The sequence below is a fragment of the Eptatretus burgeri genome, chromosome 9 (assembly GCF_056783735.1).
Source record: "Eptatretus burgeri isolate ZD-2024b chromosome 9, Ebu_testis_v1, whole genome shotgun sequence".
In the NCBI taxonomy this organism is placed as follows: domain Eukaryota; kingdom Metazoa; phylum Chordata; class Myxini; order Myxiniformes; family Myxinidae; genus Eptatretus; species Eptatretus burgeri.
Genome location: NC_140969.1, coordinates 18,906,931 through 18,923,794, shown reverse-complemented (window position 1 = coordinate 18,923,794; position 16,864 = coordinate 18,906,931). Strand labels below are relative to the sequence as shown.

General features: G+C 42.3%; 1 protein-coding gene across 4 annotated transcripts in view; it reads right to left on the bottom strand.

Annotated features, from left to right (window-relative positions):
• MON2 (MON2 regulator of endosome-to-Golgi trafficking) overlaps positions 1-16,864 on the bottom strand; it is a 184,974-nt gene that overhangs the window by 23,448 nt on the left and 144,662 nt on the right. For all 4 annotated transcript variants that reach the window (XM_085894252.1, XM_085894254.1, XM_085894253.1 and 1 more), the window contains 6 exons: positions 14,390-14,552; positions 11,422-11,754; positions 11,106-11,304; positions 9,709-9,875; positions 9,132-9,545; positions 8,698-8,841 (listed from right to left, as the gene is read on the bottom strand). In XM_085894252.1, the coding sequence (XP_085750378.1) occupies positions 8,698-8,841; positions 9,132-9,545; positions 9,709-9,875; positions 11,106-11,304; positions 11,422-11,754; positions 14,390-14,552 (1,420 nt within the window). The remainder of the gene's footprint in view (positions 1-8,697; positions 8,842-9,131; positions 9,546-9,708; positions 9,876-11,105; positions 11,305-11,421; positions 11,755-14,389; positions 14,553-16,864) is intronic.

Below are 16,864 nucleotides of genomic sequence, written 5' to 3'. Positions count from 1 at the left end.
GATTGTGGCCAACAACAGTGTGAGTGATGCGTTTTGTTTATCGTTCAATACCAGAATTATGTACTGTGACTTTATGTCGGCATGAAACAGTTCGATGCTCTAGTTTTACCGACGAACTTTGACAATTGTGTTACAACAACCTTTTGGAAAGAACTTGCAACTTTGATGTGTAGACAAATGTAAAGCTCTGCGGTCTATTCTAGTGACTCTAATTTGTCATTATACCGTTACTCTGATCAGTGATCTTAATATACATCTTGTACATGTATAACGATCACCGTAATATCTGTGTCAACTTTCTATAACATTTTATTTTTGTTTTTGTTACAGCGATTATCACAATTCATACCATTCGTCAAGAATAAAGAACTCTAAGCCTCAGCATGGTTGTTAGACGTTACGTTCATTGGCGGATGGGGGTTAGCTGTATGCTATCCAGTCCAGACCGGAGAGGCAGAACATGTGTCTCGGTGGCAGAGTGGTAAGGTTGCTGGCTGGTCACCTCTATATGGATTCGGCGGAATGGGTTCAAATCCTACCGGTGGCATATGTAAATCATGTGTCATGGCCGAGACACGGTGGTTTCCTCCGGTTTCCTCCACCAGAGAGACACACCTCGCAATAATAATCTGAGCCGTGGAGAGATTCTCGACAAGCCCCAGGCTTCTTATCAATCCACGTTAATATATCTCAATTATTATTATTAAGGTGTGTTTGGTGTCAACTGCTGAAATATTGCTTTCTATTGTAGGAACTGCCTTTGTGTGGACCTGGTTGAGCCATGGCGGAACGTGAACGTGATCGAGGAAGAAAATACCAGTCTGGTGCGGCCAAGCGGAAGGAAAGCATAGCAGCCGAAAGCGAACGGAACAAGCTACCCAAAATTACAAGTTGGCTTAAGAGTACAACAGCCACAGTCGGGTTATACAATGAACAGGATAACGCGAAGGGAAACATAGCTACGACTATGTCAGCATTATCTGCTGTTGGCCCTGCTCCTTGTTTCAGTGCTGCTGATGCGAGCGGTGATAAAAACTCAAACGATTCTGCTTCAGAATGTGGTTCAGAAGTAGACAGCGAAATGGCTGAAGATTATGAAAAAGACATTGGCCTTTGGCCAGACCAGCTACCAGAGAAGTTCCGAAACTACTGGATCGAGAAGGGTAGTGCACAATGTCGTAATGTAGGCAGTGGCTACAAGAACTCCGCTGTCCGTGATGGAAATAAAACGTGTCATTGTACAAAAAATTTGTTCAGTAGAAAACACACGTTATCTGGAGAAGAAATCAATCTCAGTTGGCTGTGCTATTCCGAAGAGACCGGCCGTCTGTTCTGTTTTATTTGCCGTCTGATGTCACCCATGTCAGACACTAAAAGTCGGTTTACATCCGGGTTCCAAGATTGGAAACACGCTTGGGAGTCGATAGAGGGACACAGTAATTCAGATCAGCATAAACAGGCAATGTCGAGCCTGGCCAGCAGAAAATCATTGCAAGGCCGCATTAACGCTGGACTAGTTAGTCAGTACAAGTCAGAACAGCACTACTGGCACGAAGTGCTAGGACGGTGCGTGGATGTCCTCATGTTTCTATGTGAACGTGGTCTGCCCATCCGAGGTGACGACGAGGTGATCGGTTCGGTACATAACGGAAATTACCTGGGAGTGATGGAGCTTCTGAGCAAGTACGACACTTTCCTTGCGGCACATCTCCATAAACATGCCAACAAAGGGAGCGGTAACGTAAACTACCTCTCATCGACAGTATGTAACGAACTAATCAATGTGCTGGGTAGAAAAGTTCTGAGTGCCATTGTAGCGGAAGTTCGGAGGGCCAAATATTACTCCATATCGGTGGACTCCACTCCGGACGTGTCGCAAACTGACCAGCTATGTCTAACCATCCGCTACGTGTTGCCAGAGGGACCAGTAGAGCGTTTCTTGACATTCGTGCCCTTACTGAATCATACCGGAAAGGAGATCGCAGACGTAGTTCTTGATTTTCTCCAAACGAACAAAATTCCAATCTCTGACTGTCGCGGTCAATCGTACGACAATGCCAGCAACATGTCTGGAAAATACCGCGGCATCCAGGCGCACCTAAAAAGTCGTTGCGAATTCGCCGAGTTTGTTCCTTGCATGGCTCATTCTCTCAACCTCATCGGGATGTGCTGCTGAGTGCTGCACGGCTGCTGTGACTCTGTTTGGTATCGTTCAACGGCTGTATGTTTATCTCGTGAAGTCAACCTATCGTTGGCGCAAACATCGCGATGCACTGAAACACATGCCAGTCGTCAAGTGCTTGTCAGATACACGGTGGTCGGCCCGTGCAGAAGCTATTGAAGCACTGGTCAATGGATTCCAGCAAAATATCACGGTACTTGACGATCTTGCAATGGATGAACATCTAAACGCAGAGGCCAAAAATGAGGCATCTGCTATTCTGAAGGAATTGGAAAAACTTGAGACGGTGATTCTGCTCGTAACATGGCAGGAAATTCTAAAGAGGTTCAACGCGACAAGTGAGCAGTTGCAGAAGCCGGGGCTCGATTTGAACATGGCAGTGAAACTACTCGAATCACTGACAGAGTTCGTACAGGACCTACGGGAACGGTTTGACGACTTTGAACATATTGCTATTGATAAATGTGGTCACAGCGAGTACGAAGACGATCGGCGACATGTTCGAAGGAGGAAGCGACATCATGATGAAGTAGACAGCGCCGATGACATCCAGTTCCTGCCCAGAGAGAGATTCAGGACCACATCCTACATACCCATCATTGATCAGCTAACAACGTCACTAGGAGATCGCCTCAAGGCCTATGGAACACTCCGTCAACGTTTCTCATTCTTTTCAGAAATAACGACCATGCAGACGGATAAGCTCTGCGACTCCGCTGCAGACCTGGTCAAGAGTTACCCGAACGACCTGGAACCTTCTCTGGTTTCGGAAATTGTACATTTCCAGGCATTTCTCAAGACGATGCAGACAGAAGACTCGGAAAAATTGTCTGAAACTACTATGTTTTCCACAATCCACAACTACGATATGGTGGCAGCATTCGCCAACGTGGAGATAGCTTTGCGGGCATTCCTGTCAATGTTTGTAACGAACTGTACGGGAGAACGATCATTCTCAAAATTGAAAAGGATCAAGAACTATCTGCGTAGTACGATCGGCCAAGATCGTTTAGCATCGCTGGCCATACTATACTGAGTGCTGAACACGAACTATTCAGGAGAGTAAGCACACGCGAAACAAGCGAGGACTTTGCGCGAATCAAAGCCAGAAAGAAGCTCAAAGATTCTGTATGTTTTTAACATCTCGCAAATATATTGTAGCAATTACCCCAAAGTGTGCAATAATGCAATCATATTTGCAAAAACGACAAAAAAAACTTTCTACATTGAGATTTGAGATGAATAGATGATACCATCACGTTTTGGTTTTGCGATTATTTTCTCTGTTCCGTTGTTTTCATCCATAGTGGTGTTTCTTGTATATAAACTTTTGTTACTAGTAGTTTCTGAAATACTTGTTTTTACACATAAACCGTGGTTTTTTTCTTTTGCCCAGCCGAGGTTGGTGCATTTATATATGAATACTTTTATAAGCATATATGAAGTGAAAATGGCTGAGGCCCTGAGAGGGCCCCGTGTACTTCTAGGGCCCAGGGCCCCGCAACACATAAATCCGGCCCTGCCAATGTACACCTGGGCCGTACTAGTTGGGGACATAGACCCCGGCTACAGACTGGGTTTGTCAGAGACCGAGCGAAGTCTGCCAGTCCGTAGCCCGTTTTGGTTTTATATACAAATTGAGCGGATTGTTCCTCGGCGCGGCAAGAATAAATTCAAGGCGGCAACTTTCGTATAACTCAGCCAGATTTAGTGGAGACACATCGGGGAACACGACACAAGCAAAGCATTCACGAACGTTATAATTAATCTATAACCCGCTCTTAACTGGGGAGCTGCGGACACGGGTTTCGAGGGGAACCCTAGCGAGATAAACCTTAGGCCTGGACGACATGCAGACAACATGCAGACAAGATGCAGCCAAGACACGGAGTACTTGGTGATGCCTCATGGACGAGGGGAAAGGTGTCGAAGACACGAATGCGGCTCGTGACAAGCCAATGTCAACGGATTTGAGCGCTCAAGCTCGAGCACGCCGTGTGGCAAGTTGGCGGTGACATCCTTTTGGCGCGCCGCTCACGCACCAGCCTCGGCGCATCCAGCCCCCGTGAAGTCGACGGCACAGGAGAGGAAGATCTATGGTATGTTCCAGCTGGTTTCTCGCAAGGTCCAGTATGCGAATCCAGGCCTGGCCTGCACACCAGACTAGGCCAAGTCGGGGTGTTGGGCTCCGCAGGCGGATCGATGGGATCACAAGACGTGTCGAGCCGTGCAGTGAGTAAGGACAGAGGCTCCGTGACTGGACTCAGGATGAACCCGTGGATGACCTCAGGCTGGATCCATAACCGAGGAGGAACAGCAGACCAAACCACTCTTCACAAAGCCGATCCCCGACCGACCAAATCACTCTTCACAAAGCAGATCGCCGACCGACAAAGCAGTCCCTCTCGAAGCAGATCGCCAACCGACACTGGGCAGTTCCTCATACAACAGATCGCAGACAGACCTCATGCAGTTCCTCTTGGCTTTCGGGGCAGGCCTCTCTCACAAAGCAGATCCCAGACTCACACAGCCGTCCCTTCCTTTGCTTTTCGGGGCCGGCCTTTCTCACGAAACAGATCGTAGACTCACACAACCGTCCCTTCCTTTGCTTTTCGGGGCCAGCCTTTTCGGACGGCCTCCGGGGACTCGTGATTGGTGCATCGCTCGAGTTTGCAGCCGCTCTCCGCCAATGGGTTGCTGACACGTCTCGTTGACCGACTCTGTCAGAGCACTGGGTGGGGGCTGGTTAGGTGGGGGGAAGGAAGAAGAAGAATGGCGCCTCTCGGTACACCACCACTTTATGAACACTGAACAGCCTGCTACACCTCACGACACACATGTAACGTCCAATTACCGAACAACCTGGCTAAACATGCATTTAAGGGGGATCTGGGCTGATCCTATATTTAATAACCCACTAAGGGCCCATTTCCGCAACAATATAACTGATCATTTACCATGATATAATTGTGTTCCAAATTACAGTATTAAATTATACTGGCCATCTTAAAAAAGGTGAAGACACTAAAACTTTCACTTCATTTCGACTCATTAATTCTAAAAATTCTGATCAATATAAGAAGGAATTAGAAGAAAAAAAATTGGAAGGATACTTTGTCACTCCAGGACCCTAATGAAGCTTTTAATACATTTGAATTAACATTACGAAACTTGTCTGATAAATGTTTCCCAATTCGTAATTGTCAAAACAAAACTGTTACACAAAAACCCTGGATGACCAATTAAGTAAAAGATGAAGCTGTATAAAAATTCCTTCATAAACCTTAAATTGATAACGAATCCAAATTCAAACAATTTCGAAATAAGCTTCATTTGTTGATTAGATAAGTAAAACAAAATTACGACAAAGAGATGTTCTCCCAGTAAAATTCAGATATTAAAGGAACCTGGTCTATAATCAATTCATTAATTAACCAAAAGAAACATGAAGATTTGAATGTCGTAATTAATTACATGAAGAAAAGAAAACAAATACTGAAAAAATTTCTCGTGCTTTTCATGATATATATATTGTTTAAACTGAAATAGGTCCTTCACTCGAGAGCTCAATTCCACAAAGTCAAGTTGATTTTCACTCTTATTTGAATGACCCGAACTGGAATTCTCGATATTTTTACCCCATAACTGAAGTGGAAGTCTGATATTGTTTGTTCATTCAAAAATAGTAAGGTCCCTGGTTTGGATGAGCCGAGTCCAAAAGTAATTAAATCCGTTATTGTGCACATTAGTAAGCCATTATGTCATTTTTCAACTTATCACTAAACAAAGGCATTTTCCCTTGCAAATTTAAAGTCACTAAGGTTACACTGGTTTTCAAAAGTGGACATAAAGGAGGACTGACAAATTACAGGTCCACATCAGTTCGTCCAATCTTTTCCAAAATACTGGAGAGAATCGTTTCTATCTAGCTTTTCAAATTTCTCAACAAACATAAAAATATTTCCCAGTCACAATATGGATTTTGTAAAGGTTACTCAAAATTTTTGGCATTAATTGATCTTACCAATAGAATAATTGATGCATTTGAAAAGAATTCTCATGCCAACGGTGTTTTTGTTGACTTATCTAAAGCTTTTGACACTATTAATAATCAAATATTGTTATACATGTCATATACGATATGATCCAAGTTATACTACAATAGAATCAAGGGTGTTGAACATGACTGGTTTTCTAGTTACCTTCGCAATCGTTCTAAATGTACCAGCTATAAATCCTCTGTCAGAGTTTAAGCAACTTATCTGAGGTGTTCCCCAAGGTTCTTTACTTGGTCCATTATTGTATATTTTGTATGTTCATGTTCACGACATTCACAAATTTACTGAATTGCTTTATTTTCTCTTATATGCTGATGACAAACATTTTGTATTGTGATAATTTTGATTCTTTATTTAATGTTGTAAATGAGAATCTCTTAAATGTTTATGATTGGTTAAAGCTAATCGGTAATCTGTTAATTCAAATAAATGCAATTATATTGTTTTAGTAGAATATTTAAATGTACCGATTTGACAACTGCTAATGTCCGTATTCATTCCCATTCAATTTTGAGAGTTGAAGCGACCAACTTTATCTGGGTATGTATTGATTCTAAACCTTCTTGGAAATTTCGTAGTCAGGAAATTGCAAATAAAGGTCAAAAAATATTGGTATAATCTATAGATTGAATCATTTGCTCCCAAATACAATACTTAGATTGCTTTATTGCTCACTTGCACTTCCATATCTGTCATATTGTAATTTAGTCTGGGGAAATACATTTCAGTCACATCTAAATAAATTGGTAATATTGCAGAAAAAAAATTTTTTGAACCAAAGCTGGCGAACCTCCAAGAACGAGTACAAACAAATTATTTCATCATTTAAATCTTCCGAAATTGTGCGATGTCACATCCCATCAGCAAAGTATTTTCATGTATAAATGCATTAACAGAGTACTTCCTTCTAAATTTTGTGATCTTTTTTAATTTAATAATGAAATTCATAAGTACGACACCAGATTTGCCACCGATATACATTTTCCGAAACACAGAACCCTTGCTTTTCAACATAATATTTGTTTCTCTGGTCCTAAACTATGGAATGAATAGTTTAGGATGAGTCTTTGGGTCTCTCACTCTCTCACCGCAGGAAGGTCGGTGGTCTTTCTGTCTTCTACCGTCTCCTCTCCAGTCGAGCCCGCCCTGCTCTATTTGCGATTTGTCCCCACCATATTTCCGCAGGGCGCTCAAGGTCTGCCAACAATCCCCTTCTGGTAAAACTACCAAAATCACGAATCACTGCTCTTCTCCACTCTTTCATTCCTCTTTTCCCCACCTTTGGAATAAAATCCCTCACTCTATTCAATCCCATTCTTCCCTCCAGGCCTTCAAAACACCTGTTCACCACCACCTCTTATTTTCCCATCCCCCATCCAAATCCTCGATCTTTTCTACTCCCGTTAATCCACCTCAAGCCCACCTCCTTCAAATTCCCAGCTTTCCTTCCTGAAAGTCCCTGTAATGTCCATCTTGTATTCCCCATGTTCCCCGCCCCATCCATCTCCCTTCCACAGATCTCCGAATGTCTCTGTTCCCCACTGTTTTTGTCCTTCCCACTCCCGCCCCTCTTGTCTCATGCCCCCCTTGCTGTGTGTTGTGTGTTAGCTCTTATACGAGCCTCAACAAGGTATACAAAAAAAAAAAATTCCAGATAGCATTAAAACAAATCTCCATCTTTGAACAATTTCTCATTAAAACTTAAGCAATATTTTCTTTTGCAATATTGTTCATAGGTTATTTAAGAAATCTATTGAATATTTCTCTGTTGAATTTTTACACTGGTGCTTTCCATTGATTTATTAATCTCCTGATTGACTCCTTCATCCTGTGGAATTGTTTGCCCATGATTTTTTTTCCCCAATCATTTTTACCATGGTATATTTTTAATATTTGAAAAAATTGCACACAATCAAACATGTAGTTTGATATGATTTTATTGTTTGTTTTTGCTGAATTTTATCTGTATGTGTGAGGACTTTCCTGCGATAAGCTTGCCTTTTGGGATTTAGCCTCCTTCAGTTACTTAAATGTCTTCATACCTGTTGCTTTTCTTGAAATAAATAAATGTTGTTTTGATTGAACAGACAAGATAGGCTCTGATATGTAGCCAAAGCGACTTTTTAAAGAAGATACTCCAACTTTAATTTTGTATTTAATGGGTGGGACCACCATTTTTTTCTGCACAATACCTCCATAGAGAGAGTCCTAACACACCCTGTGATACATGTAGTTCATGTCTGAGTTTTTGTTTTGAGGGGGAATTTTTTTTCCAGAAATTAATTTGAATGCAACCATAGTTTCAATATTTTCAATGGATAGTTTCAAACCTGTCACGAGTCTTGAAAATGGGGTGCTTAAAGTGAGGGTTGGAGGGTCTGGAGAGGTAAAGACAAAATAAACAAACACAAAAACAAAAAACTCCTTCATGTTACCTACTTATTAATCCACCCTTACCTGGTTGTGTTTGCCGTTTGCAATAGTGCGGTTCTCAAGGCGACCAAACTGAGGTGGACGGCATGAGAATTCTGTAAACTGAAGCAGCTGCTCAAATATAGCCGGGTACATTAACTGCATGGTTTCTTGTCCAGAGCTGATTGTCTGAAATCAAAATACAGCATCCTTCAAGAAAGAAAAAAACCCCCCATCAAATCAGAGAAAGTATGACCATTCAGAAGATGGAACGTCTGATGACAGGTTTATGCTAAACATTCAACCATGTTTATGTACAATCGATAGATGCTTACAAAACAAATGTACAGAAAAAAATTAAAAAGCGATATGCATATGAGGTATAATGACTTTTTTATTGAGACAGATATCTGAAGAAATCGAAAATCAAAGAACTATAGTTCCAAATATACGAGTTTGGAATACCATAAATGACTCACCTTCTCAAGCAGGGCCAATGTAGCAAGCACAGCCTCCTGCAGCGGTGACAGCGCTGCATCCCCATATAAGGGTATTAAGAATGGCGAAGCTTCAGCACTGACCGGAACAGAAACTGCACCCAGCAATACCTCACCCAACACTTGCATTTCAGGGGGACCAAAACGCCCACGCACACGTTCAAATAGCGCGAGGAAACTTTGTACGAGTGCTGTAAGATACTGCTGGCTCGGGATGAAGCCCGATAATGTCTGCGAAATTGTGGCCGCTGACCTCACATAGGCTGCAGTACTCTCATGTCCTATTGTTTCCCAAGCCTGCCACGCTGCCCACCACAACTCCTTATCTTCCAGTGGGCAAGCAGGATATTCTGCTTGCTGAGATACATCCAGGGACATTGGGGATTGCCAGAGGGGCTGGAGGTGGAAATGGATACACAAGTTAAATGTTAATGTAGCAAAATAATGGTTGGGGGGGGGAGACAGAAGCAACTCAAAAAGAAGGGTCTCTGAGAACATGTATGACAGGAGCCATATTTTGATAGATGGCACATTCGTTCCACATATGAAAGTGACATACCATCTCAACTTCTACAGAGGAATCATAATCTCTCCCTGCATCAGGCAGCCCCATTTGAAGAACCTCGTGAAAACTTTTCAATGCTGCGAGAGCGACCTCCCCGTTACAACTCAGTGCAGCAGCTTGGATATGCTCCAGCAGTACACCCCATGCCTTAGGGTAGTCACCTGTGGAGTGGCCCACAAAAACTATTGCATCTCTGCAACCTGGATACAACTTATGATCAGAAAAATAAAATGGTGACATTTTTGTGCTATTTCAGTATATGGCAAAGTACATGGACTAACAAATGATATTATAAAAACAAAACAATAGCTTGGTTGCCATTAAATTGGCAAAATAATCAACTCCAAACTATGCCTCTGCCTAAAGCAGACCTGCCGACCTGCATTGAAAGGTTTGTGTAAAATTTATTTCAAAATTATTACAATAAAAGTCTCTATTTTCAGTGGTAAGTGTGCACACAAACATTTAAATTGTAAAACACAGACCATGTTAAATATCCTGTCAAACCTTGATTTTACCAAACGTTCATATCAGGTGGGAAGTCAAACTCTCACTTTTTGCCACATTCTACAGCCTTAAATACCATCAGAAATATAAAAGTATTGATTTCTATACATACAAGGTACCATCAAAAATTTTGGAGTTCGATGGTTTGCAAAATGCATCACATTGCTTTCACTTTGATGACATTTTAGAAAACTCTCTTCCATAATTTTGGAGTTGGACTACATAGTTTGTGTTGAGGTAGCAGGTTTGCTTATGGAATATCACGACTTAGGGAAAACTCAGAAATAACAGGACATGTTAACTGAGTTCTCAGCTTAATTTGCACGTATAAATGCAGCATGGGGGAAGAAATGGGACTGAATGGGCGAATATACAGATGTGGTGTTATCTCACAAGAAACTTCAATGCAGGAGAAGGCCATCAAGCCCATCCAACCTGCACAGTGGTTGCCGACATATATTTGGCTGTGCTCATTCCACAAACACTGAGCAGCAAGCAGTACATATGATGTTTAAAGTCTTTGATACGACTCGGCCGGGGCCCTGCCGATCTCCCAGACTCAGAGCAGATACTCCAGCCATTAGGCTGAGTCTGGTTAAGTATACATGAAAAAAAAATCTATCACCTTTAAAAGTTATGCACACTACAGTAGCCTTTGAATAACAATACATTTCAAAATGACCCCCCCCACCCCCAAAAAAAGTCTTATTTGGGTATTTTCAGGACAGTCGGTCAAGTTGCAGCAACCTGTAAACTTGTCCTTTTCCTCCTTGACTGGACGTCAAAAAAGAAACAACAAAGCAATGATGAAAGGTCAAGATTCAAACCTTATTGTTTTGCTCAGGCCAGTTGAGAATAAAAGCACAGGGAAAAAAGAAACAAACCAAGGGACATGAGGAGAGATCGTCGAGAATTGAAGATGCGTGCGATTCCCGCCAAAGACAGCACCCAGGTCTCAGCCCATTGCTTCTCTGCCGTGTCTCGGGAGTGGTGGATAAGAATGTTCCTGCTGCCCGAGTCGATCTTCTCTTTGTCAGCTGTCGTGGCTGCCTTTCGCACCTCGTCCAGGAGTGGAAAGAGAACCTATACAAATTCACAAAACAGCAGATAAGTTAACATTTCAAACTTTTATTTTTAATCAAACCAGGACTTCAATTTACCAATAAACTATTCTTTCAACCACCAATCATGCCCACATACCTGCCAAAGCACAGTTTGCCAGGTGTGTTGACACAAAAGGATGCCATGCACCCCAATGGTAGAGAATAACGTTTGTCCAGCACTTTTTCGCACAGCTGGGCGAGGGTCCACACACAGCTTTCCGAGGCGGGAGTATAGAGTCAACCAAAGTCTATCAAACAGTGGTTGCGCCTCATCATGCTCCTCTCTACCATTCCCCTTATCCTCTACCTCCTTTGTAGTTTGATTATTGTTGCCCTCTATCAATGCCTGTTCCTTCTTTGCTGTTGCCTCCTGTTCAAGAGCCTTCTCAACAGTCTCTCGACGCCGTGAGAAGTAGTCGGAGATGTTCCACTGCAAAATGGAAAAGAAAGGTAGTAGCAGTGAAGATTGGTATAATGTATTCCAAGCAAAACTTTTCATTGAACCAGAATAAAGGACCAAACAGTTTTCCAAAGATTGGAATATCACCACTCACTGGACCCATCCATCACTGGCCAATGCAACATCAGAATCTCAGCCTGTATCCAACCCGTACTCTATGTGATTCATAGCAAATGAAAAGTGTTATGCTACAACAATCCCTCTCACCAATTAAAAAAATACTGAGTAAATTATATTCAACACCAACATTTATTTCCATCATGGGCACTGTGTTCCAGAACTATCAGAATTTAACTGCAACTTCCCCATTTATCTCATCACTCAGAATCCATTTCAATATTTCGCTGCTTTCACGTCTTCGGAAAACGACTATTTGATGTACTTTTACATTAAATAAAGGACATTAGTTCGTGGTCTCGTAGACAATGCTGTCCATTTGAAAAAAATCAAAACACCAATACAGATTCGAATCTGGGATCCCATAACTTGGAGCCAAGTACTCAGATGGGAAAGCCAAACAGGCTAATTACTCATTTACCCAACGAGAACCAATAAATATACCATCAGAGATGGGGAATCCCCCGCCATTGAAAAATAATTGAAATCAGATAAGCGGTTTTCCATTTATTACAAAAAACTTTTTTTTTTCAGAATGGCCGCCCCAGTCGGCCATCTTAGATCCGGCCAAGCCCAAAATCAATAGGGTTCTTCCTTTTCAGGTGGTACATGTGTGACCCAAATTTCAAATCGATATGGCGAAAAAACTTTTTTCAAGATGGCCACACCAGTCGGCCATCTTGGATCTGACCATGCCCAAAATCAATAGGGTTCTTCCTTTTCAGGTGGTACATGTGTGACCCAAATTTCAAATCGATATGGCGAACAGTTTATGAGTTATCGCACTCACAGCTATAAATGTTGACGCCATGCCAGCCAGCCGGCGGACGGACGGACGACTGCCCCAGTCGGCCATCTTGGATCCGGCCATGCCCAAAATTAATAGGGTTCTTCCTTTTCAGGTGGTACATGTGTGACCCAAATTTAAAATCAAAATGGCAAAAAAACATTTTTTCAAGATGGCCACACCAGTCGGCCATCTTGGATCTGACCACGCCCAAAATCAATAGGGTTCTTCCTTTTCAGGTGGCACATGTGTGACCCAAATTTCAAATCGATATGGCGAACAGTTTATGAGTTATCGCACTCACAGCTATAAATGTTGACGCCATGCCAGCCAGCCGGCGGACGGACGGACGGACGGACGACTGCCCCAGTCGGCCATCTTGGATCCGGCCATGCCCAAAATTAATAGGGTTCTTCCTTTTCAGGTGGTACATGTGTGACCCAAATTTAAAATCAAAATGGCAAAAAAACATTTTTTCAAGATGGCCACACCAGTCGGCCATCTTGGATCTGACCACGCCCAAAATCAATAGGGTTCTTCCTTTTCAGGTGGCACATGTGTGACCCAAATTTCAAATTGATATGGCGAACAGTTTATGAGTTATCGCACTCACAGCTATAAATGTTGACGCCCAGCCAGCCGGACAGACGGACAGCCGGACGGACAACCCGGGTGATAACAATATCCCCCTTACGCCACGCGGCGGGGGATAAAAAGTCCTTTTTGGAGGAAACTTAAATGGACCAAAAAAAGTTTTTTTACAGCGCAACCCACTCTCCAACGCCCATCATCAACCCCTCTCCATCATCCACCCATGCCAAAAATATAAACTCCGAGTCATCGGCGTGGAAAAAGACCAAAATATTTTGAAATGAGATTCATAAACATTTAACCTCGTGCATGAACTTTTACTCTGATGGGATAGAGCAAATTAATATTAATTTATCTCATGGAATACTCTTTTTCGAAAAAATAACATTTCAATGTACAGTAGAGTGTATTTGCCAGATAAATAATCATACTTTAAAAAAAAAAAATTAAATGATCCCCATTTTATACTCCAAAATTGAAAACGGATTTTCTGTGACCTAAATTTTTATTACTTTCACCACCAAGGGTGGACGGAGGTTCTGTTTTCCACCCGTTTGTGCGCAAGATTTTTTTTTTAAGTTATGGTCGGATTTGGACTAAATGTGGTGGACAGGTTGGGTGTGTGACAAGGAGGAATTGATTACATTTTGGTAAATTAGATGCCCTTGAAAGAGCAACCACAGATGTTACTGGTGGAAAGACTTACTGTATAGCACAATATCTCAAAATAATCGATGTGGACAGATTTGGATGAAACTTGGTGGATGAGTTGGGTAGGTGATAAGAACAAGCAGATTTGATTTTGGTTAATGTCCAGATCGAGATGCGGCCTATCACTGGGCTACAGAACGTAAACTGTTCAGCCTGGTGGAGGTGTGTGCTCCACCAAGTCGAGTTCTAATTTGTTGACGTTTTCCTGAAAAAAATTTTCACAAAGCACTTGAAAACAAAAAGGAAATTTTGTGAGAACAACCACCTTCACAATTATCCTTATTTATTCTTCGTTTTTTTTCTTCTTTTGGACCTGTACAGCCCTTATTCTTCTCATGACAGGCTGGCAAGAGAATCAATAGCAAATCAAGTCGATACAAAAACCAAAGTAAATCTCACCAACAGGCCTATGGATGTAAGACTGATGTTAAGCTCTTGATTTTGAATGCCAAAGCTGCCGGCCACCTTGACCACAACACTGAGACACGAGCTAGGCATGATGGGCAGGAAATCTGTCACTACCAGTTGCAAGCACTGAAATGCTGTGCGGATCAACGATTCCCTGTTGGAAGCAGAACAATTTTTATTTAACATTATTAAATAAAGAGGAAACATGAAAACACTACACCAGCTTGACACTGTGGTACAAATTATTCCTAGGATCCAATCCATGCTCTGAAAAACACCACTGCAATATTAGGACTGCAGCTGACAAGAGCAGTGAGGGAGGGCTCATCTATTTATTAGTAAAACGAGAAGCATCCATGTGTGTTGTTGGTCGTTAGCTCCATATTTGTGTTTCAGAAGGTGGAACAGAACCCCTCCCAGGTATCGAATTATCCACCTTCACATGCACTTGTGTGTAATATATATATGTATATATATATATATATATATATATATATATATATATATATATATATATATATATATATATATATATATATATATATATATATATATATATATATATATATATATATATATATATTGTGGTTTTCAGAATCAGATCCGACGAATGCACACAACATCCAGGTCCTCAGACAGTTATTTCCATAAACGCATATTCAGAATAGACCCATCCCCTTGTCTGGTGGGATTCTCACTATTTGATGCGTTGGAGAAGGTTATAGAATAGATTCCCTTTCTGTCAAGACGCATTGGCTTGGAAATACACAATATATTTACACATTTTATTTTGATTATAATTTTCACATTTCATTCATTCTGATGGCCAAACATGACTGTGGATCATTTACCTTAGAACCACCTTTTTCCGTTCCGTTGATGACGTTCGACACCCACCTCGCTTTCACAGACGTTTGCCATCCACCTTTTTCCATCGATGCCCGACGCCCCGTTCGGCAGCTCCATGGATGCTGCCTGGCTCATGCTCGTGTCGGGCTGAACGGGAAGGCATTGGCCGCCATTGACGTTTTATGAGCGCCTCACGTTTTCGCTTGGCAATTCTGGCAAATGGCCACCCTCTGGTGCCCGTCTTGTGCCTCGAACATAGCGTCATAAGACAGGCCTGTGTTAATTGGGAGTTGCATCTTGTTCGATGGTGAGGATGGAATGATTGCAATAATTGACGGTTGGAGGTCACATACAGCAATGTGCCAGTAGGCAAGCTGGATTTGGCTGAGGTCTGCTTGAGGCTCCGCCCAGACTGCTCACCTATAAAAAGGATGGGAGGACCGTCTTTCTGACTGTTGGTGATAGCTCCTGACGGATGCTGACAGCTGGTGACGGTTCCTTACAGCTCCTCCTCAATGGTGACGGTTCCTCACAGCTATTGACTGTTGGTGACGGTTGCTGATAGCTCCTGATGGTTCCTTACAGCTCCTGACCGTTGGTTACGGTTGGTGATAGCTCCTGACGGTTCCTTACAGCTCCTGACCGTTGGTTACGGTTGGTGATAGCTCTGGATGGCTGGTAACTGTTGCTGACAGATCCTGACGGTTCCTTATGGTTCCTGACAGTTGCTAACAGCTCCTTACAGTTGTCCGTTGGTTACAGCCCCTGACGGTTGGTGATGGTTGGACCGTTCCTGCTGGTTCTGCTCGGTATCTGGCTCTTGATGTACCTGATTCTTGGCATGATGACGTGACGTCAATTGGTCACGGCGAGGCAGGGCGACCATAAAGTTTCTTGTCAAATTGGCTCGAGCGCTTGCAGCGGACCAAGGAACGCTCACACAATTTGGGACATTTTATGAGACGCACAACGACTTCTGCCTTGGTAAGTCGAGACCGGATTTCTTTTCCCCCTGGATGATCTGCTGGGTACTGTTGGGGAAATTATTACTCTTGAGACAAGAAACCCTTGCCTCAGTCTGACTAGGTCAAAGTGTTTGTTTTTTTGACTCTCTACTGTTCTATTATGTAATTGTTAAGGCCTACCACCTACTTATAATCTTGTCTTTCTTTGCCACTTTGGACATTGTTTGGTTCTTTTGCAAGTACAAGGTGACCTGGCTGATAAGCTGTACTTTCTGTTCTTTGCCATCAAAAAAACCCTCTCTACTCTCAAATGGTATATATATATATATATATATATATATATATATATGAAGGAGAGAAATCGCGGGAGAGCATGGATGAGAAGCTGAACTCGAGGATAGATTAGAAATAAATTGTACAAAAGAAAGAACTACTTGTGGACATTTGATTTTACTGGAGTCTGTGTTTATTTAACACGATACATAACAAAACCGAGTCTGCGAGACGCTGAACCCTCGAGGAGGACAAGATTTCACAACAACCTAAAGAATTCTACAACGATCACTACGAGGTTGGGTGAAAAATCCACAACAGTACCCATGTCTCGTGTTTAATTGTTAAGTAAGGCAGAGTGATAAGCATCTGCTCTTTG